This window comes from Ictidomys tridecemlineatus, chromosome 2, assembly GCF_052094955.1.
Source record: "Ictidomys tridecemlineatus isolate mIctTri1 chromosome 2, mIctTri1.hap1, whole genome shotgun sequence".
Classification (NCBI taxonomy): domain Eukaryota; kingdom Metazoa; phylum Chordata; class Mammalia; order Rodentia; family Sciuridae; genus Ictidomys; species Ictidomys tridecemlineatus.
This window is the reverse complement of record NC_135478.1, coordinates 89,399,401-89,426,022: the sequence shown is the minus strand read 5'-3', so window position 1 is coordinate 89,426,022 and position 26,622 is coordinate 89,399,401. Positions and strand designations below refer to the sequence as shown.

At 52.2% G+C, this 26,622-nt stretch overlaps 1 protein-coding gene across 1 annotated transcript in view; it reads left to right on the top strand.

Annotated features, from left to right (window-relative positions):
* Nucleotides 1–26,622, top strand: part of Ksr2 (kinase suppressor of ras 2) — a 350,333-nt gene that overhangs the window by 242,347 nt on the left and 81,364 nt on the right. Inside the window, exons 6-7 of the mRNA XM_021729336.3 lie at nucleotides 16,363–16,432; nucleotides 19,595–19,678. Of these exons, the coding sequence (XP_021585011.1) occupies nucleotides 16,363–16,432; nucleotides 19,595–19,678 (154 nt within the window). The remainder of the gene's footprint in view (nucleotides 1–16,362; nucleotides 16,433–19,594; nucleotides 19,679–26,622) is intronic.

Genomic DNA, 26,622 nt, shown 5'->3' with positions numbered 1-26,622 from the left:
CCAGGCCAGCCCCTCGCCCCGGGCTGTAGGTCACATTCGAGATAAACACACATGTTTTTATTTCCTATGGAAAATTCTTCACTGAGGCAGCAGCTGCCAGACCCGTCCATCCGGCTCCAGTCCTTGTGAGCGGTGCAGAGCAAGCTGCTGGGCTTCTCTGACCTGCAGTTTCCTCCTCTGTGAAATGAGATGTTGTCCTCAGGTTGCTGTGAGGATCCTGAACATCCAGTGTGAGGCCTGGACTAGAAGCTCACACCACATCTGTCTTTGCCTCCTCTTTAAAGAGCCGGGAGGTGCATGGGAGGGCTGCTTGAGCGCCCCTCATCTGGAATGCTCGGACCAATTGGCGTCCATTAGTGATCTAAAAGAACACAAACTTACTATCCTGCTGTTGCAGCGGTGGAAAGCCCCAAAATGAGTCTTGGGGGCTAAAATCCTGGTGGGGGTGAGGCTACTTCCTTCCAGGAAGGAGAATCATCCCCTGCGACTCCCAGCTTCTAGGGGCCTTCTAGGGTGGCCCTCTTCCTTGGCTCAAATCCCATGGCTCCCCTACCCAAGGGTAGACAGTGTGGTCCTGTTTCCTCCTTCTTCCTTTGACATTCTCTTGCCTCCCTTTTAGAAGACCCTCGTAATTATATTACATAGTGTCCTTGGGGACAGTCTCACCGTCACCAAACCCTTTTATTTATTTATCTGGTTTTTTTGGAGAGATGGCCTCACCATGTTGCTGAGGCTGGCCTCGAACTTTCAATCCTCCTGCCTCAGCCTCCAGAGTCTCTAGGATTACAGGGGTGCGCCACCATGCCCAGCACAAGTTCTTTTTTAATCACATCGACAAAGCCACTTTTGCCATTTTAAGTAACATTCATAGGTTGCAGGAACTCAGACCTGGATATGTGGAGAGAGGGGTATTATTCAGTACTAAATGACAAGTCCTTGACAGTTCTAGGAATAAACCCCCTTATAGGAGACCCAGTGGTGAAGTGGCCCTGCCACTCAGTTAGGGTGATATTTGCTGCTGGTGGGAGAAGGGCATCCTCTGCCCAGCGACCCGTGGACCAGCACCAGGTGAGGATTTATTAGAAATGCCAGTTCTCATCTCTTGCCCCAGATTCATCTATCCAGATACCCGGGCTGCAGGGCCCAGCAATCTGGCCTTAGCAGGCCCTTCCTGCAGGGCCCCCCCCCCCAGGGCTGTGTGTGACGTCTTCCCTGAGTTGCCCCAGGAGGAGAGATGAGCTTAGCAGGGAGGGGCCGGGCCTTTCCGTGGGCTCTGATTGGCCCATTTAGGTCCCAGGCCTATGCCTGAACCAATCACAGTGTCCAAGAATCAGAGCACTTGCTGCTCCAAGCCTGGTCGACCGTCCTGCACCTGCCAAGGTCTCCGGGTGATTTGGATGCATGCTCAAAGTTTAATGATTTTATTGAGATATAATCCATATACAATAACACAGATTTGTTTTAGAATGATTCCGTTTTTTATTTTTTTAGTCTCCTGGCAGAATGGGGCCCCCTCCACTGCTGACTAATTCCAGAACATTTTCATCACCCAAAAGAACCCCCACACCCATTAGTTTCTCCGTCCCTCTCTGTTGCTCCCCTCCCCCAGCCCCTGGTAACCGTCCTGTTCACAGATCTGCCTCCCGGGGCCATTTCACATCCGTGGAATCCCGCATCAGGTGGCCTCTGCGGGGTGTGCTGGGGTCCGTCCTCCCCGTGGGGAGGTGCAGCGCTTCCTTTCTCTGTTGTGCCGCTGTCTCCACTGCTGGACTCTTAGAAATCGTGCTGCCATGAGCACTCAGGGGTGAGGGCCACGGTGTCCGAGGCTTCCTCGGGATTCAGGAACCTGTGGATGGCTCTGATTTAAGACCCATAAACTCAGTTCAAGGCTTTGCTAGTTCAGAAACCAGATTCTCGTGGAGCTGGATTCACATCAGCCAGACATTGGAGACGGCTGCTGAAGTTGGAGCCGCAGGTAATTCAGCAAAAACTCACTGTCACCGTCCTGTAATCCCCAGTGGCCAAGTGAAGAGCCCGTTTCCTCTCTGCAGGCTGCCCTTCTGGAAAGCCATGTCTTAATAGGGAGACCTTATTGGGTCATATGCTTATATTGGACACCTTTATTTTTCTGGTGAATGGGAAGTGGGAACAAAGGGACTTTATTGCATGGAACATTTGAAGGTCTCAGAGTAGCACAGTCTGCTCTTAATGGGCCATTGAGGGGAAAACTGCCAAGATTAGATCCTGGCTTTACCAGGATCTGTGTGATTAGATCCTGTGTGACTTCAAGAAAGTTACCCCACCTCTCTGAGCTCTACTTCCTTCTCTGTGATTTTGAGATACTCATAGCAAGTGTAATGAGGCTGATCTAGGATTGTTTCTGTGATTAACTGAGATAATGCATGCAAACTGTATTAGTACCAGTTCCTAGTACATGACACATAAATGGTAGGCACTGATACATTTTTGGTTGGTGAGTTTGCACAGAGACTGAAGAGATCAAATGCCAGCTGCTCCGACTGCCTGTATGATCTTGTATGTCAGCATTCTAACACTTGAAACAACTCAATTTGCTTTAAACATTTAAAAATGAGGTTTCTGCCGGGCCCAGTGGTGCACAACCGGAATCCCAGCGGCTTGGGAGGCTAAGGCAGGAGAATCACCAAGTTCAAAGCCAGCCTCAGCAACTTAGGGAGATTCTGTCTCAAAATAAAGAATAAAATGGGCTGGGGATATGGCTCAGTGGTTAAGTGCCTCTGGGTTCAGTCCCTGATACCAATAAAATAAAGTAAAAATGAGTCTTGATAATAACCGGAGAAGTTGGGGGCGTTCAGAGGATGAGCCAGCCCTTGGTTGCTTTTGCCGGCCCTTCCTGCAGGGGGCGCCCGAGGGCTGTGTGTGAAACCATCCCTGCGTTGCCCCAGGGGGAGAGATGAACTTAGCAAGGAGGGGCCGGGCCTTTTCGTGGGCTCTGATTGGCCCATTTAAGTCCCAGGCCTATGCCTGAACCAATCATAGTGGTCTAAGAATCAGGGTACTGGTAGACCATCCTGCACCAGGACGCGCAGGGGCTCGGCCTCCCTTGACCCTCCAGCACTAGATCAGGGGTTTTCTAGTGGAAAATCCAGCTGCTAGCAAAAAAGTAAAATAAAATAAAATAAAAAATAGAAAAAAAAAGAAAAAGAAAGAAAGAAAGAAATGGGCTCTGAGCATGAGCAGTGGCCAGCGCCCAAGAGCTCTGCCTGCCGGGTGGCCGGGAGGACAGGACTGCTCCCCTCCTTTCCTGTTGACTGAGCCCCTCTTTAGACCTGTCCATACCTTGAATCAGCCGTGTCAGGCCCTGCAGATCGCTGTCCCCTCCTGGCCCGCTGGGCAGGGGCATCCAATCCCACCACTGTTGACGTGGGAGGGGGATTCTGAACAATAGTCTTACACTGTCCAGTGTCCCCAGAGGGACACTGAGAACCATTGCTCTCCATTTGGTTTCTCTGTCCTCTGACCCCTTTCAGGTTGGACTGCCTTAAGTGTTCAAGGGCCACCTTCCTTAGCTCCAGGGTGGCAGAAAGCACAAGGGGGTGGTCTTTGGACCCTCCCAACACTCAGCACAGTCTTGAGGATAAAAACTGCCACTTTGGCCCCAGTGACTTCACTTTTAGAGCTTGCAGCCGGAACCTGTCAGTGGGCTGCCTGGTCCCACTTAGGGGTGCTCAAACAAGACATGCTTAGGAATATAGACTCCCTGCCTTGACCTTGGAGAGCCATCCATCCCAAGGCTGTCCCCACAGTGTCTGCAAAGTACAGACAGTGTGACACCTCTCTGGATGGTGTCTTGAGCCTCAGAGGACTGAGAAAAGGGAGATGATCTATTCCCTGAAATTCAGATGCTGGTGCCCGGGGTCGGGTTTCTTAGAGTCTGGCCCGGGGGGTCTCTGGCAGCCAGCTCATCTGGTCTGTCCCCACGTCATGCATGCAGGCAGTAAATCCCACCGAATGAGTCTTTGTGGGGAACATCTCAGAGGCCCTTTGTTCTATGGACAATTAACTTCCACCGAGCATTAACTGCAAGGTGGCTGCATAATTTTAAAACACCACAGTTCCACGGGGAGGGGGGGGACGAATTTCAGCTCAGACGACCGTGGATGGCTCTGATTTAAGATCCATAAACTCAGTTCAAGGCAATAAATATGTAAGTAATTGATGATGTAGTGCGTGAGGGACTCAAGACCCATCCATCACACCCTGGCCAGCAAGGGCTGTGGACACGCTCCAAGAACAGGATGATAGGAGAGGAATAAATGACCAGAGGGACCTAGACGGTTCTGTCCTCCCCATAACTCACTGCTGGCTCTTCAGAGAGTCACAGCCTCCTTCCCAGGGAGCCTCTTCCTCTGCTCTGTCTTCTCATCCGGGGACAGGGGCTGCTCGGGACGGCTGGAAGCACCTGGGCTGCTGTAGGGCAGGTGTCTGTTACTGTCTAACCTGTGCACCGGGCACTTGCTTCCCATTCCAGTGCCCAGTCCTTGGGGACACTCTGCAAGATGAGTTTCATGTCCTCCGTTTTTCAGAGGAGGAGGTCCAGGGAGGGTGGACGGAAGATGATGGGAGCCAAGTGGTCAGCTCTGCACCTGCTGATCACTCCCACGCTGCCCATTCGGCTTCTCTGCCAAAGACAGACTCGGTGCCCCTGCGTGGCCCGGGTTATGGATCACGCAGCCACAAACCAGTCCTTTGATCCATTTCTTTTTACTTTTTAATTCTAATTTGTTCTATACGACACAAGGATGCAGTGCAATTCATATCACACAGAGAGAGCACAATTTTTCATGTCTCTGGTTGTATATAAAGTCTATTCACCCCATTCGGGTCTTCATACGTGGACTTAGGGTAATGATGTCCATCTCATTCCACCATCTTTCCTACCCCCCTGCCCACTCCCTTCCCCTCCGTCCCCTCTGCCCTGTCTAGAGTTCCTCTATTCCTCCCATGCCCCCCCTCCCAACCCCACTATGAATCAGCCTCCTTATATCAGAAAGAACATTCAGCATTTGTTTTTTGGGATTGGCTAACTTCACTTAGCATTATCTTCTCCAACACCATCCATTTACCTGCAAATGCCATGATTTTATTCTCTTTTATTGCTGAGTAATATTCCATTGTGTCTAAATGTCACATTTTCTTTATCCATTCATCCACTGAAGGGCATCTTGGTTGGCTCCACAGTTTAGCTATTGCCTTTCACCCGTTTCTGCATCCAAACATCGAGCCCGACTTGCAGAGCCTGGCCTGTGGTCTCCATGTCCCCCACGCCCCACCGCCCGGCACCTGTCCTCACCACCGCTGTCTCCTCCGTGGGCTTATTTCAACGCGAGACCGTTTCCAATTGGAGTTGATGGGGCATCGGGCTGGCTGCTCTTCTCTCTTCACAGGGACATTGGCAGGGGTGGCAGCATGGGGCCTCTGTCTGTCAGCTCTTGTTTTGTCCTCATTTAAGCCTGAGCCAGGCAGGGCGAGCCAGTTTCTTCCAATTATCGTTTTCCTTCGGGTCAAGGAGACAGGCCCGGGATCTGTTGGAGACGGTTCTGCAGCCCAGCCCAGCCTGGGACTCCTCGGGGTCTCCCAGCTGGCTCTCCCCTGCCCAGGGCGTCCAGGAGGATGCACAAGACCCCGTCCACTGTGCTCGGGCCTGTCCTCCTTCCAAGTTAGCAGGACCTTACAGAGTGCTTCGCAGTGAGCTCTGTCATCAGGGAGACGGAGGAGCCCGTCCATGTGGGTTCAGAGGTCGTATTCCTCCAGGGACCGCTGAGCCTCAGTTTCCCCATCTGCAGAAGGCGATCCTCCATACCTGTCTCAAGGGCAGGTTTTTTCATTCATTGATTCACTCCTGCCGTACATGGATTTGGAGATGCCCGTTGCCGGGGATTCAGGGGGAGTGGAACAGATTGAGGTGTTATAAGAGTTAATGGGCTAAAGAACGTAAAATACTTGGACCAGTCCTCCAACTTGTCTGCACCTTAGAGTTACCTGGAGACCTGCACCATTAAATCAGGGTTCAGCGTGATTTTTATTAAAGGGCCAGGTCGTATTATCTTAGCCAATATGGCCATATGGTCTGAGGTGTGACTGCTCAACTCTGCAGCCATAGACAAATGAACATGGCCTTATTCCAATAAAACTTTATTTATATAAGTAGGTTGTGGGCCATATTTGGCCTGCGGTCCATGGTTTGCTCCCTTGTGGGAGTGGGGCTGGCACAGGAACTGGGTGGTTCCAGTGTGCTGGAATTTGGGGAACCACTGATTTAGGCACTGCTGTTGTTATCATTATGACTGTACTTGTTCAGAGAAGTTAAGTAACTTTCCCAGGGGAAACCAGGACAGTACCCTGGTCTTGCTGGCTTCCTTCTTTTGCCTGTTTGGTGGGGAGAGATTGGGGAGGGGAAGCCACAGGCTGCGTTTTGGGTCGGCCACCCCCAGATGAGGCCCCAGCTCCAGGTCAGAGCCCCAGAGCTGGGGCTGCAGGTGTGGGCGAGTGGTCAGGGCTGGGTGGGACCCCTGACCAGCCCAGGCCCCTCAGGGCACAAGGAGTGAAGCCTGCATTGGAGGACCGGGCTCCTGGGGCCGGGATGGCGATGTTCAGCGCAGTCGCAGCCTGAACTTGACCATCTGCTGTCTCAGGAAGATCAAGACATTCTTCCTCCCTGTCCGGCTCTTGTCCACTCAGGTCGGTAGGACCCTGGCATGAAGGGCTTTGGGACAGTGACTTTGGAGTTCCGAGTGCAGGCCAGTCCTCTGGAACAGAGACCCCTGACGCAATGCCACCGGCCCCTGAAACAGGATTCTGCCCCCAGGGTCCCATGCAAGCGACCCTCCCCCAAGCTCCTGGCTTTCTCTTCCGCCTGTGTCCCCGGCCCCAAGCTCTCCAAGGTGGGCCCTGACTCTCATGATTCCTGTGGGTGTCTAGACATTAGCGTTTGGCTTCCTGGTTTTGCACGTACCTCGGTGCATACAGCGCCTTTGGCATCTCAGGGTGTTGCCCTCCTGTTGTCAGAACATGGCAGTAAAGTCACAGGGGAAACTGAGAGAGGGTCTGGGGCAGGGACGGGGAGAGAGACCCCAGGCAGGTTTCCTGATCACGCCACTCAGAGCCGAGGGGGAGTCTCCAGACCTCAGGGAGGTCTCTCGTGGAATCCGTGGCCCCATTTTCTGGTCTGTCCCCACCCCTTGGCCACCGCCGTCTGCCTGTCCCAGACACCTCCCTCCCAACTGTCAGCACCTTGGCTTCTCCTCCACCAGCCCCACGAGACAGGGAATCACTCCTGGGCACCGGTCTCCCATTGTTTGGTGACAAGGTTAAAAATCCCTGATCCACCTCAGTGGACTGAGCCAGGAGCGCAGGATAAGGTGTAATTAAATGCCTGGGCGCCTCTTTTTTTTTAAACCAGCAGAGAAATTTAATTGAGGCCATCTGAGGGGGGCTGGGAGAAATCACAGGTGACAGCTCGGGGGCTCCGGGTTCTTGCTGCGAGACACAGTGATGCTGTCCCCACGCCTGATGGATGGTGGATTAAGAGGACCCTGCGTTCCCTGCGGGACCCAGAGGCCAGGTGGTGACGGTCTTTGTGGAAGGGGAGAGGGATTCTGAAGTCACTAGATTCCGAAGGTGTCTCTGGTTTAGCTTCACCCTTTTTAATCTGTTAGCCAGGACTGGGGACAGGAGGGGCAGGGGACAGGGCCTTGGAGACAGCTGTCCTGTGAGGTCTTCCCCCTGTCCTGCCGGAGGCTCCCACCTGGAGACAGTCCCACCAGGGCCCTTCCACCCTGACCGCCAGTGCCTCCGGTCCTCGGTCCTCACCCACGCGACCTCACGGCCTCTCTCTGCTTTGATAAAGTGACAGCGAGAAAATCACATTAATGAACCCAGACAGGAGTTCATTTTCCTCTGCCTCTGCCCCGGGTTGACACGGATTGCAACAGTTGCGTGACATCAGAGGACTTGTCGCTTCATGGATTATTCTAGCAGGAGACAGTAGGGGTACAGAGATCACAGGCCCATGTCCCCACCCCACCTGGGCTGCTGATGGGGCCCCCTGAGCCTGGCAGCTCTTTTTCTGCAAAATGGGGATCAGAACGGTGCGTTCCACGGGGTGCACAGTGAGGTGGGCTGAGGTGTGCACCAAGCAAGCGCTCATCCACCTTTAGGCTTGGAGGTAGCAAGCCACGTGTCCAAGGAGTCCCTCACAGGCCAGTGGTAGAGGTCCAAGGGGACACAGTCTCTCTGCTCATCAGCCAAGGAAAAGAGGTTCCCAGCTCCAAATCGGACATCGACACACTGGTGCTAGGAAGGGCCAGGTAGTGATGGTGGTAGCCCTTGGGGACTAGATGGTCTCCGTGACAGTTCGGTGGCTCTGCTGTCACTGAGAAACTGCCACGTGCAGGATGTCGGTGAGTGAGCGGGGCCGGGTGCCAATCAAACATTACTCACAAAACCCGACGATGGGCTGCATTGGACCTGAGGGTCAGGCTGGTCAACCTCGGCTCTAAATCAGAGTCCACGGAGGGCTCTGTCACCGTCTAACTGGTGTGTGGATTCCAGAAGCCGAAGAACGATGACAAGGTCAAAAACAATAATAACAATCCATCAGGCGCCTCCCTGGGCCAGCTCCCATCCCATCGCCCCCTCCAGTCCCCTCAGCATCCTGGGGGGAGACATCACCATCCCCTGTCATGGGAGGCGAAACAGAGACTCCGAGAATTAGCGACTCCAAGTCCCACACCTCCTCAGTAGCAGAGCTGGTGTTGGTCACAGGTGTCCCTACCTCCATGGTGTCTCTCCCACAATGCACTGGGCAAGTCCATGCCTTGGAGACTCTCCCCGTTCAGAACTAAAGCCTGCTGCTCCTCTGTGTGCTAAAGGTCACGTCAGTGCCCACACCCCAGCCACGCCCACTGTTTTGATCCCGACCACCATGCTCCCTTCCTAGACACTGGTTCTGCCACTGCTCTTTGTGTGGCCTCCATGACACGGGGAGCCCCAGGAATCTCCTCTGAAACCCCCGTATGTCATCTCTCCTGCCCAGAGTGCGCAGCAGTGTCCTTGTTCCACCCACATCACCACCCGTCCCCTCTGCCTTATTTCCTTCCCCATGACGTGGCTTAAAAGTCCACTCTCCAGCTCGGGAGGCTGAGGCAGGAGGATCCCGAGTTCAAAGCCAGCCTCAGCTGTTTAGTGAGGCCCTAAGCAACTCAGGGAGACCCTGTCTCTAAATAAAACACAAAATAGGGCTGGGGATGGGGCTCAGGGGTCGAGGGCCCCTGAGTTCAATCTCTGTGACCCTCCAACCCCCCCCATAAAAAGCCCCCTCTCCTCCCTGCCCCCACCAGTGCCAAGTTGCTCCTGGAAGCCTTCCTGCCATCCGAGCCGCGGGTGATGACGTCTGACCTTGGGAAGTGGGTCGTGTTTGTCTCAGGAAGAAAGTTATGTCCAAATCCATGAAGAAACTTAATTTGGCTCCAAAGCATCACGGAGCTGTAACCTTTAGAGACAGAGCATAATTAAAATACTCTTAGATCGGCTCTATTTGAGTTGGTTATTAAAGCAAATAGTCATTCTCTGCTATGTGAGTAATGCCATGATGGCTTTAGTCAGAGACCAGTTGGCACCTTGGATAAATGAGTGGGGTTTCAGGTATCCTTGGACCCCCCAGAATTTGCTAGTTGATTCGGATACAGCTAAATCATGGCTCAGTCCATCCTGTCCCTGGGCTGGGATCTTAAGGACAGTTTGAAATTTCCATTTCATTTGCAGTATTTCCAAGTATGAGCTCTGGAGCTTGACTGTCCCAGCTCAGCCCCCAGCTCTAATGCCTAAAATGGACTTATGAGGATTAAGCAAAATAATATATCTGAATCACACAATCGAGGTCCGGCCATGTAGTAGGTGCTCAATAAATGTTAGCGGTTGATATTAATAATGCTGTGTGCTCAGAGGTCTTTATCTCCATGGAAACATTTAAGCTTTGGGTAGCTCCTCATCTATCCAAGGGGATTTAATGAGACTCAGAGTCGGCCATGGGCAATTTCTCCTGGTCCTTTCCAACTCTAGGAAGGCATGATTAAAAAACAAAATGTAACATTGGTCTGAGCAAGGGATATGCTAAAGTGGTGGAGAGCAAGGCTCACATTTTATGGAAAGCTGAGTTTTTAACTCTAACGTGCACCAAATACTAGTTGTATGTCTTTGAGCGACTTAGTTTCTTCAGTTTCCTTCTCTGTGAACGGGGGACACAATTCCCTGAGGTTGCTTAGATTCAGCAAAGCAGTGGCCTCATTTGGAACATGAACAAAGGCTCCCACACAGGGCAGAGGACAGGGCCCTCCGAGCGCATGACCTCCCTTGGTCTTCCAACAGCCCTGCGAGCAGACACTGTCCTTCACCCACATTTTTTGCCTGATGGTGCTGAACCCCTAGCGGCTGTCACTCACCCGAGGACACATGGAAGGGCGTGTCTCCCATCACCTCAATTTGCCATCTGTAAAATGGAGGTGATGTCTGCATCCTTCCCTACCACCCAAGAGGACACGGAGGATTACCCATTTCAGACTTGCTCCAGGTCTCGTAGAAGGTATGGCTACGATCTCCCAGGGCCGTGGAAGTTTCCAGTTAACCTCTGAACTAACAGTTGGGGCCGGCACTCTCATGGTGGTTCATTCACGAACGCATCCACTTGTTCACCCATTGAACACACATGGATCCCTTGGACAGATCCTGAGCGAGACCGTAGGGTACAGTGACAGACGAGACTCAGGGGCCACCTCCACAGGGTGACAGCGTCATAGAGGCATTGCAAAGGATGATTTTTAAAAACCTGCTTTGCCTTCTTCCCATGGCTTCCTCTTTCCCCTCCTTGGTGGGGGTTGGGAATGCCTACCCTCAATACCTTCTTAAGGAATTGTCCCCTAAGATTAGCCAGGGCCAGAGCAGATATTCCAGTGCTGTAAGTTGGTGACTTTGGGACAAAGCCCTTCACCCTGCTCTCTCTGACAGCCAGGAAGGTAAAAGTATCCTGGGGCTTTCTTTTTCTATTTCTTTTCTTCTTCTTCTTCTTTTTTTTTTTTGTGTGTGTGTGCCAGGGATTGACCTCAGGGGCACTCGACCCCTGAGCCCCATCCCCAGACCTACTTTGCATTTTATTTAGAGACAGGGTCTCCCTGAGTGGCTTAGGGCCTCGCTTGTGCTGAGGCTGGCTTTGAACCTGCAATCCTCCTGCCTCAGCCTCCCAAGCCACTGAGATTACAGGCTCGTGCCACCATGCCTGGCTCCTGTGGGTTTCCTAAGAATGGCACAGGCTTTGCATGGGGTGAAGGGTGGTTGTGGATTTTGGGTTAGGGGCTACTGATGGGGTCATGAGGGACAGTGGGGAACGGTCTGGGCTGGGGGATGGAATGGCCTTGGAAGGGTGGGAGATGATGCACTGGACTGGGCTGGGAGTGGGGAGTTGGAGGGTGGGGTCTGGGGAGGTGGGGAGGTCTTGCCCCTGGTTTGCTGTCCCAGCCTAGCGGGCTATTCTCCCCTTGGCCACCAGAGGGAGCTCTTAAACACACGGAGTGGCGCACCCTCCTGTCCCTGTTCTAATCCAGGGGTCCAGATTCCCATGGCTTTCCCACAACCCCCAAAGTCTGCAGTATTTTATTTTCCTAAAACAACTCTTCTTTGTCTACTCGTTTATCTTCTGATCTCCTTATTAGACTCTAAGAAAATTTCATTGTACGGTTCAGTATATTCCTAAAACCCTGCCTGGCACAAGACAGGTGCTGTATGAGTTTCCTCCAGCTGCTGTAACAAAGGGCTGCCGTGACTCAAGACCACACAAATGATTACTCTACAGTAGTTCTGGAACTCACAAGTCCAAAAATGGGTCTCACGGGGTCCTAATGCCAGTGTGGGCAGAGCTGGTGCCTTCTGAGGCTGGCGGAGAGATGCAGGTTCTTGCCTCTCCTGGTCTCTGAAGGCTGAACATGGTGTTGGAATTTATCTTCTTTTTACTCTTCCCAGACAGAGGTACGAGGCACTGACAGCCTTTGGATGGGTTGAGGAGGATGTAGGACTAGAAGCATCCAGTTTGCTCCTGGCTGTGGTTTAAATCCCAACTCAGTCCTTGACACTTAGAGGCAATTGCTTAATGCTTTTAAGCCTCAGCGTTGCCATCTGTGAAATAGGAATGACATTGATGGAATTGGTGGAGCTTATTAAGCCATGTGACCTGGCCTTTACTGGTCCTAGACCAATGGTCTAACTCTTTGATTTCCTAAGGGTGAAATGAGGGCAAATGATAATGGCTGATGTACTACCTCCATGCATACACTGTCCTGTTTGGATTAAATGAGATAATATGTGTAGTACATGGATTCAAGAAAATGACCTATAAAGGACTTGGTGTATGACAGGGCTTGGTACATGGTGACATTCAACCAAAATCTGGCCTTATTTCTCATTTTTTACTTATTTTCTCCTCGTTCTTTGCTTTTTTATCACCAGTTTTACCTGATGTCTTTGTATACGCCCTGATGTGTTTTTCCCTAGCCTGCCTTATCTGTTCGTCTAATTTCAGAGCCCAAGTTTGCAGTGTGTTGGTTTGGATGCCTTATCACCGCCAGATCCTTCTGCCAGGTCCTCTGTTGGTCTCCATGGCTTCCAGAGTGATTTCAAAGACCAGGGCTGCTTGTGCTATTCCGAGGCCACACCTGTGCAAGTGTGTGCACGTCCTCCCCCCCCCCCCCAGCCCCCTTCCCTCTCCAAGCTCTAGAAATGAAAACAGCTAAGGAGAGATGGCTGTGATTTCGTCCCTGAGACTGAACTCAGCAGCGAGGTGCAGAATTCTGCCTTCATGTCTGCACGACTCGTTATCAGAAAATTAGAGTGGAAAAGAAGCTTTCCCATAGCTACGGAGACATCTTAATAGGTGCTTTGATTGTTAAACCGAAGTTTCTATATCGGTTTAATTGCTCTAAATGCTGTTTGCCTTCTCTGTTATGATAAGGCGTCTATTCTCATAGCTTTTTTTTATAAAAAAAAAAAAATCCTTCCCTTTCAACAGTTTCCCTTTGCTTTAAGGCTTGCCTGGGCAAGTTTAATAAAATCCAAACAGAGAAAGTAAAGAGAGAATCTCCAAGTTCAAGGCTGCACACCCACACAGGAAGCGGTGTGAGGGTTATGATAGCTGGAGACTAATGAAGCTGCAGCCGCTAATGCAATTGACAGAGCTCCCCCCTCCACTGGATATTGGGAAATTAAACCAAACTGCCAAACTTAATTACAGCGACTTTTTGGAAAATGCGTTGTAATTGAGGGTAACAGAGTAAGTGGGATATGAATCTAAGAGTGAGCAGTGAGATGTGTTTACAGTAAAAGCTCACTTGAGTTCTAGGAGCTCAGGCTGTGTGTGTGTGTGTGTGTGTGTGTGTGTGTGTGTGTGTGTGCATGTATGTCAGGGACAGTCATGGAGCAGGGAGGATGTAGCTAGAGAAAGACAGAAACATCTAGATCAGAAATTCCCAAACCTTGGCATGACTGACATTTGTCCGATATGGAGTCTGTCACGTATAGTACAGAATGTTGAACAACACCCCTGGCCTTGCCCTGCTAGTAACACATGTACACAGTGTGACACCCCAAAAGGTCTCCAGATGTCATCCAGTATCCCCTAAGGAGCAAAAGCTCTTCCAGTTGAGAATGCTCATGGAGCGGCTTCTGAATGGCTTTTGAACAATTGCACTCACTTCTGCCAGTGTCTGGCTGTGTGACCTTTGTCAAGTTACCGCACCTCTCTGAGCTCCTTTCTCTTCCTTTGCCTAATGGGAATAACAAAAGCAACAACTTCGCGGAGGCCCAGTCTCCAGGTATCAAAGGCACATTGTCATGCTCGACACTTGTTGAGTGATCAGTCAACTCAGTGTTTCTATGACAATAACCTTGGATATGGCAAACTTGTGTCCGGTTCTCTGCACTGTTGTACGAGGTACTGACGTGAAGGTGGAGACGTGGTGCTTCCTTTTGCAGAGGTGACAGATGTGTGCAGACTTGTTGGCACCCCCTCAGTCTGCACTCGAGGCAGCCATTGCTAATCAGTCTCAGGGCTGTTTCCTGCGGCCCCTCGGAATCCTTCCCAACACAACCTTCTCGTCAGTCACCTGGCATGGTGGCCCTTGAGGAGAGACCCAGGTGGCACCCCAAGTTTGGGGGAGTCCTCGTAAGGAGGCAAACCTGACTTCTCCAACCCAGCTTCAGGAGTTAACAGACCCTGGGTTTCCTTCTACATCTGACTTAGTCCCCAGAGGAAGTTGGAATAGAAGAAAAAAGAAAAAAGCTCTTTTTAAAAAATGGTTTATCTTTCTTGTCTGTTGCTTCCCTCGGGAACAGAGATGAGTAGTGAATGGACTCGGGGCTTGATGACATTTAGTTCTTAGTTAAACTAGAGGAAATCCCGCGGGCTGCGCTGCTCACCCATCCATCAGCCGGGCTCTCTGGCAGTTCTCTCTGCCCTCGGGGGTCCGGAGATCATTAGCTCCCCCAGAGAGGACCCAGCTTTGCAAGGGCAGAGCTGGGGTTCCTGGAAACAGCTTTCGGAGGGTGCCACCGTGTCATTAGAAGAGAGGAGTGGGTGGGTGGGGGTTCAGTGCTCCTGCAGGTCCCCACATGCTGGCTCCCCACTGAGGACCACTCCACAGCGATGGCTGTGGGCAACCAGGCGCTCTGCGGCCGCCAGCAGAAGTGCCCGCTGGCCTGAGAGGTGAGAGCTGGGCGGGGCCGCCCCTCCTCCTTCTCTTCCGACCCGGGCGACTTCACAGGTGGCACTGGCTCATTGCTGCTGTCGTCTGGCACCTCTCTGGGGCCTGTGAGGTCTGCAGGGAGGGAGGTGGAGGTGGGGCTGGTGCACAGGGAACTCCAGGGCAATGACAGGGCACTTCCCTTGGATTGACCCTAAAGCGTGAAATGAAAGTGTGCATGGTGCATAATTTATAGTTTCCTCCTCATCCATCCAACCATCCATCCATCCATCCATCCATCCATCCACCATTAGCCAGCCCTCCACTCACTCACCCTCCTATCTAGTCAGCCACCAGTCCTTCCTTCCTTCCACCCACCCTCCCACCTACCAACCCATCCATTCACCTATCCATCTGTCCATCCATTTAGATATCCATCCACCCACCTTCCCACTTACCAATCCATCCATCCATCCATCCATCCATCCATCCATCCATCCACCCATCCTTCTATCCACTCACCTTCCCACCTATCCATCCATCCATCCATCCATCCACCCATCCATCCATCCATCCATCTATTCAACCATCCATCTTTCCTTTCATCCACCTACCCTCCCACCTACCCATCCATCCTTCTATCCACTCACCTTCCCACCTATCCATCCATCCATCCATCCTTCCTTCTTTCCTTCCTTCCTTCCATCCACCTACCCTCCCACCTACCCATCCATCCCACCTACCCATCCATCCCACGTACCCATCCACCCCACGTACCCATCCATCCATTCACCATCCATCTGTCCATCCATCCATCCATCCATCCATCCATCCTTCCTTCGATCCACCTACCCTCCACCTACCCATCCACCCACTCATCATCCATCCGTCCATCTGTCCACCCACTCACCCCCACCACTTGTTCATTCACTCACTCATTCTAGATGGCTTAGGCGGCACCTGGCTAGAGAGTCTAAAATGTCACCTCCCATGTACAGAAAGAGATAGCTTTTCATGTTGAGTTTGTCTTTAAGAACAAATATTTAAACAAAGACATGGATTTGACCAGCAATGCCAACTACATCATTGCACAAGTTGTAAGAGGACGCCAGAAATCCATAGCATGATTGACAGCTGTCCGAAATCTCCTGCATTGCGATGTGGCAAGGCCCTGGACCCTGGGGTCCCTCAGACCTGGGTCCCCAGGTGCTGTGCAGCCCGCGCAGTGTGGCCCTCTCCAGGCCTTGGCTCCCCGGCCTGTGTGGAGGACACGCCAGCCCCCTGGTGCTGGGGTTGTTTGGAGGGCGTGGCCAGCTAAGCCCTCTGAGTCACTAGGCTCATGTGGCACGGGCTAAGTGCTCTGTCAGTGGGGGATGCCAAAGTGATCCTTCCCACAGGCAGTTTCTTTAAAGGCACTTCCTGGCTGCCCTGCCCAGGGGACCTTGCACTGGCTGAGGTGACAACCCAAACCAGGGTTCTGCTCAGCCTGGTGTAGCAAGTGGAGGCAGTCGGTGTCCCTCTGGGCCTTGACCAGAGTCCGCCCCAGCCTCTGACCTGCTGCGTAACAGGCTCTCTCTCTCTGTGTTCTTGTCTCCTGCAGACACACTGTCAGTGCCGCGCTGGTCCCCGCAGATCCCGCGCAGAGACCTCGGCAACTCCATCAAGCACAGGTAGGCTGGGATCCCAGTGCTTGGGTACCACCTCCCAGGCCCATGAAGGGCGGAAGGCTGGGCAGAGTGTTGTGCCCCAGCTCCTACAGCACCCTGCCCCCTGTCTGCTGTGCCAGGCTAAACCTCAAAATAGCAACCAGAGGACCAAGGTTCACCTTACCCTGATCAAATTCCCACATAGTGCCAGGGCTCTGGAGTCAGACGGACTCATGTTCCAATCCCAATTAGTAAAGCTTTGCAACCTCAAAGAAGTGACTTAACCTCTCTGAGTCTCCATTTTTTTTTTTTACCAGATAATTCTGCTCATCTATAGAGTGGTTATGAAGATGAAATATATGTGATCCCTGTAAAGTTCTCACTGAGCAGCATCTTGTCAACAGTTTTTGAAAGAAGTATGTTGACAGGATAGTTGTTAAAAAAATACATAAGAAACAGTAAATGGTATCATTGATAAGGTAAATGCTTTAGGTCCTGGTATGGGGGCTCCTCACCCAGAAAACACAAGATTGCAAGCTGAATTCATTTGTGCTTCCTCTCTGTGGGGGACACTTTGTCCCAGAGCTGCAGCCCTGCTGGGTCACCAGGACCTCTTCTCTGGGGTCATACCCCGCCCTTTGGGAAGCGGTCTGGTCATCCAGTCATTTTACCTATGACTCATTCTTCATAAGAAATTCTTCAACTTTCTAAATCTGACTTTCCACATTTGGGCTCCTCATCCTCATAATCCCCTCAGGAAGTCAGCGGGGTAAGTGGAGTAGAGATGGCCAGGCCCATTTGATCGATGAGGAAACCGAGACCCTGGAGAATTGATTCACGGTCCTAAAAGCTAATGAGCCTCCTCGGCGCTTTGTGTTCTTGGACGCGCCGCTGAGAGATTTCTGGGCCAGGGCCTCGGTGCACGAGCCGAAGGACGTTGTCACTCATTCATGATTCCTCCCCTCGCATTCATGGTTTCTGTGCGAGGTTGGAAGCACTGGGGAGGCCTGTGCCCTGGGGAGCTGCTAAGGGAGGGTCAGTGCACAGACCCTGAAGGGCCAGGGCTCGGGGAGGGACACCAGGCGCCACACACTGCCTGGGACAAGGTGGGAATGAGCACTCCCGCTGAATTTGGCGTCTTGTCAACAGTTTTTGAAAGAAGTGTGTGGCCAGGATAGTTGTTAGAACTCAAAAGGGCCAGGCTGTGAGCTGCCGGGGGGGGGGGGGGGGGGGGGGGGGCTTTTGTGTCTGTGTCCCTGTCCTCAGGCCCAGCTCCATCCCTGGACTGGCCACGCCCCTGGCACACTGGATTGGCCACATCCCTGACCTTGCCATCCCTGGATTGGCCATACCCTTGATTTGGCTCCGCCCACTGATTGGCCACACCCCTGACTTCACTATCCCTGGATTGGCCCACACCTTTAGTTTGGTACCATCCTTGGACTGGCCACGCCCCTGGCTCAGTTCCTCCCCTGGATTGGCCACACCCTTGATTCGGCTACGCCCTCTGATTGGCCACACCCCTGACATCACTATCCCTGGATTGGCCCACACCCTTAGTTTGGTCCCACCCCTAGGTTGGCCACGCCCCTGGCTCAGTTCCTCTCTTGGATTGGCCATGTCTCTGGCTTAGTTCCGCCCCTGGATTGACCACGCCCTTGGCTCAGCTCCACCCTCTGGATAGTCCCCATCCCCAGACTTTCTCCCCCTAATTTTGGAACCCGGTAGTATCTCAGCTTCAGATGCTGATCCCCGAAGGAGGGAAGCGACCTGCTAATCTTGGGTATGGTGACCAACTTCCTAGACTTCCTAGGGACCAGGGACGACTTGTTACTCTCCTCTCCTCCTGAGTTCCTTCCTGGGGCTCCAGGCCAGGAGGAAGAAACCTGAACTCACCCTAGCCTTGATGAAGAGGTGACATTAAAACCCCATTCCTATCATCAGGAGTCACAGCTGGGGAATAGGGAGAGCTGATCCTGGGGACAGGAGGGGGCTGAAAAGAAGAAAAGACTGCCACCAGCCACCTGTCCCCCTTCCCCGGTGTCTAGCTGGTGGGTGAAGCACATCACCCCCGGGGCTGCCATGTCCTGCAGACGGACCTTGTTTAATTCTCTAGCCTCCCGAGGGGACCAAAGGGGCCCAAACAACCCCCCAAATCCAAAAACTGGAGAGGGATGCATTCTTGGCAAGCAGCGTCTCTGCTCAGAAGATTGCTATTTGCTTAGATATGGAGGTTTTGGTCTGCGGCTGGTTCTGTTTGGAGAGGGACTGACCCAGATGGGGCAAGATGGGACAGCAGACCGAGACAGCCTTTCCCTCAAAATTCTGTCTCCAAGTTATATAATCACTTCCGATTTCCCTTTTGACACTCCACAGAGCGGTGGAGATTAGATACGACTCCTGCCGACGGTGGCACAAATTGAAAATTAAAATTAACTGTGACCTGGCAACCTTCACTACTTCCCCGGGCCCAGCCCTGCTGCTGCTTCGTATCTCAGGGAAGAAAGCACCTGGCAGGATGGGGGCGGGGCCCGGGAGTTAACCTACTGCCCTCTCCTCCAGCCCGGGAACCGGGTATGTGGGAGCGCTCCAAACTCCTCGCCTTTGGCATAAATAGGAGGGGAGCAAACAGGAGGTGAGCGGAGGGTCTTAAAAGGCTTTTGCCTTGAGAGCTTTTTTCTGCTACTAAAGTTTGGGGTCTCAGCTCTTTGGGGAAGGGAGGGCAGGGCGCCCTGAAGCTCCCCAGGTGATGTTCTTAACAGTAATGGAGACTAGCTCAGGTGGACTCCTAGGGAGTCCCCACCTGGCTTTGTGACTCACTGAGGATCCCACCAGGCCCATCCGTTGTCCTAGAAGTGAATGTGGCACATAGTAGGCCACCAGGCAATATTTGTCAAGGGAACAAATGACCATTACGAATGTCTGAGGTAACCTAATCTACTGAGCCCTTGTTTTGTGCCAGACGCCGAGTGAAGCCTTGACTCCTTCAATAACCTGTGAGGCCAATACCATTATGCACCCCACTTTACAGATGAGGAGACTGCTCCAGTAGTCTCAGCAATTTGATTAAGTCACCTATGTTGGAAGAAGCGGGGCTAGGATCTAGGGCCCCTGCAGTGCCCCTCCAAGTAGTTCACCCTGCTAGAGGTGGCTCAGTCACCAAGATCATTTCTGTCTCTTTCACAGGTTTTCCACCAAGTACTGGATGTCTCAGACGTGTACAGTCTGTGGGAAGGGAATGCTTTTTGGCCTCAAGTGTAAAAACTGCAAGTAAGTGACTGCACCTTGCGGTGACTTTTCCCGGTGCCTGACCATATTGGTTTCCGACATTGCTTATAGGAGTGTGGTTTCTTAATGCTTGGAAGAGTTGTTTGCTTTGCATTTCAGAAATGGGTCTTAAAAGCACTTCTGTAAATTTGGGGACGGGGTCAAGGAAGGATCATTTGTGAGAAAGGACCAGAGCTAATGGAAGATGGTAGAAATGCAAAATGCTGTGTGCCGGGGCACGATGGCACCTTGTAGTTTCAATAACGTCTCAGATCTGGGGTGAGAAGCCTTTTCTCTAGTTGCCCAGATAGTAAATATTTAAACTTTGCAGCTGCAGGGTCTCTGTTGCCACTGCTCAATGCTGCCCCCTGCAGCTCAAAAGCAGATACAAATAGACATTCTCAACGTATTCATCCCAATAAAGCTTTATTTATAAAAACAGGCTACAGACAGGCTTTGGTCCTATAGTTTGCAGATCCCTGAATTGGAGTTTGCAAGTCCTTCTTGCCTCTATTCTTTCTCCTCATGGTACTTCTCTGGAGTGTTCCAGTTCTCCCCATTTTACAGATGTGAAAGCTGAGCCTCCACAAGGAAAAACTTGCAGCCAGGAAATAGCAGTCAAGACTCAAACCCAGACTTCCTAACTCTGGTTCGGCTTCTTCCAGGACATGGCTGCCAGAAGCTAGGGAAAGGTACAAGAGAACCCTGTGACACCAGACAGGCTCTGTGGCACCTGATGAAATGGCTTTCAAGCCGGGGCTCTGCCACTTGTGTAGCTGTGTGACCTTGGGCAGGTCATTTCTCCTTTCCATCCCTAGTATTTTGTCCCGTAGGAAAGGAATACCATTATACCTGCCTCAGGCAATGCCGAGCATCCAGTACATCAACAGACAGGACATAGCACAGCGCCTGGCTCAGTGCTCCGTCCTCTGTAAGAAATTACCAGAACCTTCCTGTGCAGCCAGCCTCTCCTTCCATAAACCTGAACCAAAGACCCCCTCAGGTCCAATCTCTATAAACGAGCCAGCAACATTCCACTGTCCATAAAAGTCTCAAGTGGACACGCCTCCGTTTGCTTGATAGGAGCCACTCAGCTTAAAAGATTCTAGAAACCCCTCTGTCTTCTCCAGTTTTGCTGTTTCTTACCTAGCCAGGCAGGGGACTCTCACTTGGGACCTTTCGGGCCTCCCTGCCTCCCTGTCCCATGATGAGACAAGCTCTCCGCCTCACCCCCACCTGGCCATCTTGGTAAGGCTGGCCTCCTGGGGTTGTGTGGAGGATTAATTAGTTCCAGCCCCTGAGAAGCCTTAAGATCCAGGTCTAAGGAGCCGGGGCGGTAATTACCACGCGTTGGCCTTTTGAAGCTGCCCTGCCCCCTTGAGCCTCGGGGGACGTGGGCTCTCTGGTGGCCCCTGGTCTTTCTGACCCCAAGGGACACAGGCCAGGTCCTTGGGTCAGGCCTGTAGGCCTGCTGCCCCGGCTTATCTGTATCCAGTGACACCATGTTCTGGGGTGGGGGTGAGGGAATAGCAACTTTCACATCCCGCACCTGGCACCTGCCCCTGCCGCATGCAGGCTTTTGAAGTCAAGTAATTAGGTGACAGGGACGCGGCCAGGACTCAGCGAGGCTGAAGGCTTCCCAAGCTGTTTCAATTTCCAGCACTGGAGGCAGAACTCGGAGGTGGCCTTTGCTCCGAGCTCTCTGTTCTAAAAGTACTGGGCACAGGCTCAGGTCCTGCCAAGGGTTGGGAGGGGAGGCTGGCAGGGCTGGGGGCTGGGCAGAGGGCTGGCTGCAAGTAGCCCATGCTTTGGAAGCAGGCAGAACCGAGTTCGAGTCCCAGCTGCATCGCTGAACTCCCCGTGTGAGCTTGAGGCCTTAAGAACGTGGCCTGCTGGGCATGATGGCGCACGCCTGCCATCCCAGCAGCTCGGGAGGCTGAGGCAGGAGGATCGCAAGTTCAAAGCAGCCTCAACAATTTAGTGAGGCCCTAAGCAACTCAGCGAGACCCTGTCTCTAAATAAAATACAAAAAGGGGCTGGGGATGGGGCTCAGTGGTTGAGTGCCCCTGAGTTCAACCCCTCGTGCCCCCCACCTCCCAAAAAGTGTGGCATCCGGAACTCAGTTTTCTCATCTGCAAATTGGGCATGATATTAGCGTCTACCTCGGGACTGTTGAAAGGAGTCAAGCCAATGTCTCTGCCCCAGATTCCAAGTTTTATTCAAGAACATTCTTCCCCGCTCCCTCTTGTGCTGAAGTAGCTCCTGGCTGATCGGGAGGGAGCATGATTTAAACCAGGACATGGTCGGATTACACTGGTGACCTCACTAATTTGTTCAGCCCTTCAACTGGCAAAATGGCGGACAGCTACTGTAGCTAATGTGGGGTCCCAGGGGCTTCAGGGGTCTTGGTTTTGTATAAACTTGACAGAATTCTGTGCTGTCTCCGATGTACCATATACCATGACGTCGGTGAAATTCAAACTTGCCCCCTGCAGTGTTTGCATCAGTGAAAGTGAGGACAGAACAGAGGATGGTCCTTTACACGTGTCTTTAGGGACTGACTACATTCTGGGTGCCCTGAAGGACTGATTGATAGAGGGCCCAGGAGGGAGGCAGATGAGTAGGGCCAGGCTCTGTGGTCAAGGAGTCCAGGGGAGACTCGCTGGAGAGGGGTGAGTCTCAATGAAAGTGAAGAGCTTGCATTAAAAAGTACCACAGGGGAACTCAGGAGAGGTGTGCCCAAGCCCACGGAGGCGGCTCCTTAGAGCACTTATTCAACCCGCGTGCCTCGGCTCAGTAATGGCTCCTGCAGGTTGAGGATCCCCGATCTGAAATGCTTGAAGTGTTTCCGAGTTTCAGATTCAGTCTCCTTTTGGACTTTTTGCATATTTGCATATACATGTACTTGGGGAGGGGACCCAAGGCTAAACACAACATTCATGTGTGTTTCACATACACACGGGCCAAAGTTAACGTTGGGCAGTGTTTTTAGGCACCTGTGTTTCGCACACGTGAGCCTGAGTGTGGAATTGCAGACTCTGTGGGTGCTTAACAACTTATGGATTTCAGAGCCTTTCGGGATTTCGGATTAGGGATGCTTAACTGTGATCCATGAATACTATGCGGCAAGTGCTCACTCTTCCAGACCCTGAAAAGCAACAGGGAATAAGACAATAAAGTCTCTGTGCTGGTGGGGGCCAGGAGGTGGGCAGACAGTGAACAGAGTAGATGAGTTTTAATAGATCGTGTGATCAGATGATGCATTAAGAAGAACAAATCAGAGACGGGAAATGGGAAGGGCCAGGGTGGGGGCTGCAATTTTAATTAAGGAGGTCAAGGAAGGTCTCCTACCCAATGAGAACTCGGGAAAAACAGGAGTGCGTTCCAGGTGGTTTCTTGACCTAGAGCAGCTCAGAGGCATGGATTTGATCTTCCCTGAAGGGAATGATTTTCTTTCTTTTTTTTTTAATCCAGAGTCATCCTCATCCTGTGAGTGCCAGACACTCCCGGGGCCACAGGGTCTGGCTCAGAGCCTGCTTTCTGGGAGTGGTACCCAGACCAGCATCAGCAGCATCACCTTGGTTACGGATGCACCTCCTCAGGCCCCGCCCCTGGCCTGATGACGGGTCCTGTGATTGGATGACGGGTCCTGTGCCCGGGCAGTGTGAGGCGGGTCTCACGTCCCCTTTCTGAGCTACTTTTCTTTTTCTAGCTCATGGGCCCTGAAGTGAAGCAGGCATCAGAGTGCCCCAGAGGGTTTTTAAAACACGGAGTCCTGGGCCCCACCCCAGGGCCTTAAATCCAGTCTCTCTGGGAGATGTTGGGGGCAGAGGTACACTTCTAACCAGCTCCTCAGAGATGTTGATGTGTTGGCCCTGAGACCCCGCTATGAGAACCGCTGCTCTACAGAGAGGTAGTAGTTTAGGAAACAAAATCAAATATTATTGTCTAGCTGAAAGTCTCATAATGTGAGGGGCTTTTGTAAGCACCGACACTCTCTGACGATTCCTTTTCAAATTCTTCTGTTCTTATGTCCCTAAATCTTACCCTATTTATGTGGGTCTTGTTTATCCAAGAAATGCATCCAATGAATATTCGTGTAGTGAGTCAAAAAGGTAATATATGGTTAGGAAACTGGATGGATGGCAGATATTCTTATATTGGAATCCTGGCTCTGCCACCAACTGGTTGTATGGATCCTCTCTGAACCTCGGTTTCTTTTTCGGTAAAGTGGAGATAAAGATGATAATATGTCCCAACCTTGACTGCTTAAAAAAAAAAAAAAAAAAAAAACACCAGGTAAGAGAATTGCTCCGAAAAATGCTCATCCGACCATCTGACCCATAATAAGTGTTTAATTAATTCGATCTAACACCCTCGATAACTTGATGAATGAACTTGGGATTCCCCTCCACCCAGGAAGCCAGAAACAACTTCTCCTCTAAACCCCCTTCCCTTCTGCTTCGGTTCAGTGCCCACTTCCTCCGGAATGATCATCAGCTGTCTTGTTGGAGTTTTGAATAGACAGATTAATGAACTAATAGGAAATGAAGATTCCAAAAGCAATTTGCAGTTATCTGAACGGAGGCGTCTTTATCTAGTAGGTTCCTGAGCGCGGAGTGGAGTTGAGCTGAGGGCTGAGCTGCGGCACACTCCACTTATCATCTGATAACTGGATTCAGCTGCCACCAGTTTGTTCCCGCAGTGAGATGCGATGGGTTCCCGGCCCTCCATCTTGGGTCATCTGCCCCCTTCCCTCACTCTCGGGTCCTTCCGCAGGTTTCTGCCGGGCTGAGGTCTGGTTCCTTGGAAACCTTCCTGCCCTTGTCTGCATTTCTGCCAGGAAGATGCCCGATCATGATTGGGGCAACGTCTGCGCTAGAAAAAAAGAGAGTTTAAGTGGAGGGAGGCTGGGGGAGGGGAGAAGGAGCGCATGTCCAACAGGTGGCCATCTGCAGGCTCCTTCCAGAGCCCCACGTGGAGGGGACAGTCCTGATGTTGCTTCTCCACAGATTCTTTGCTGCATGGGGTGGGGCTGTTCTGGGTGTGGTGGGAAGGCAGCCTCAGCCTCTGCCCGCTAGAGGCCAACTACAGCCTCCCACACCTAGGAGGGGCAATCCAAACTGTCTCCAGACATCGCCAAGTGTGGAGTTGCCCCTGGTGGAGAGACACAGGTGTGTGTCAAAAATGGTTTGTTCCCAACAAGTGGCACTGTGGTGTGCCTTGTCCTGTCTTAATGTGCCAACCATCCGGCGCCTGTCTGGTGAACGGACCTGTTCCTGAAACCTTCAGCTTACAAGGTGAACCATAAGAGCCCAGTCTAAGGTGATAGGGCGAAATATAGGGTTACCAGCCCCGTAATTACTGGGCAATCAGAGGATTAGGATTCCTCTTGTATCTTAGGGCCATCAACCATCCCAGCCTGCTTGGGACTTTCCCAGGCTTAGCAAACCCGAGTGCCCGGAAACCCCCCAGTCAGTCCTAGGTCCCTGCTAGCTAAGAACGACCCTGTGCCCCAGTTGTGGTCACCCCCACTTCTGGAGGAGAGCCGTGGTCATTTCCCTAGTCAGGTAAGGAGCGGTGTTGGGGAGCCTGCATTGATGAGCACAGCTTCCAGGTTTATCCAGGGGTATTTAGTGTCCTCTCTGCAAGTCCCCTCTCCCCTCCTGCAGAGTCTGAGGGGACACGCTGACATGCACTTAAGGGGGCCGCGCCCTCCGCCCCCCCCCAGCCGGGCAGTGTAATGAGGTCTTTTCACTTGGATTCGTTACACTGTTCAGTTTCCCCCTGGCCCCGTGTGGTGCATTTTCCTTGCCTGTCTTTTGTGCACCCCAATACAGTGTCTTATCTGGAAATTTCTTGTTTGGCAAAACAGCTTTGGCCACGGGGGAGGAGGAGGGGGAGGCAGGGAGGAGGCCGGGATGGGTCGGAGCTGCCGGGTGCCGTGTTTGCTGAGACCTTCCCAGACTGGGGAGAGGATGAGGAGGATGCTGCAGCTGCGGAGAAGTCCCTGGAAGCTTCAGGAATCGGTACAACAGGCAGGATATTGGCAGGATATAATTATGAGCATGCATCTCCAGATCCCCCGCTTGAGTCTTGAGCTTACTCTTCCCCGAATAGAAACACTTCAGCTTTGGCCGTAATTGCCAGGGAAATTCATTGTCCTGTATATGCATGTTCTGAACCTATTAGAAGAAAAAAATGGGGGGGTCCAAATATAGGATGTGAGGGAGGATCGCGATTCCACCCGGAGCTGAAGCGGGAACTGGACGTGTTGATGGTCATGGTGATTTTATGCCCCGAAGCCTCCCCAAGCTCCAGATGTTTGCCAAACACATCGCAGGCAGAATCCCGGGTGACCCTTGCAACAATCCAAGTGGGGGTCTGTGATTATCCCCATTTTATAGACAAGGAAAAATAAGCCTTCAGAAGTTAATGATTGGCCCCGTGTGGGGGTGCACACCTGTGATCCCGGCAGCTCGGGAGGCTGAGGCAGGAGGATGGTGAGTTCAAAGCCAGCCTCAGCCAAAGGGAGGCGCTAAGCAACTCAGTGAGACCCTGACTCTAAATAAAATATTAAAAGAGGGCTGGGGGTGTGTCTCAGTGGTTAGGTGCCCCTGGGTTCAATCCCCAGTACCAAAAGAAGAAAAAAATGTCAATGACTGACCCAGGGTCTCTGGTGGGCCAATCTGTTCCTCAAAGGTGGACCCCTCCCATTCAAGGCCCCACTAAACCACTTCCAGCCAAAGTCAGGTCATTAGGACAGCCACTAAGGCCAGCTTCTACCCTGCCTCCCCTGGAACTCAACATGCAGAACAGAGTCTGAGAGCATCTGCAGGTCCGTCCGGGGAGGCGAGGAGGCTCTGAGGTCACTTCCTGTGCTTTCAGGGAGGCTGGGGAGGGCGGCAGGAATTCATGCCCAACAGGTAACCAGCTGTGGGCTCCCT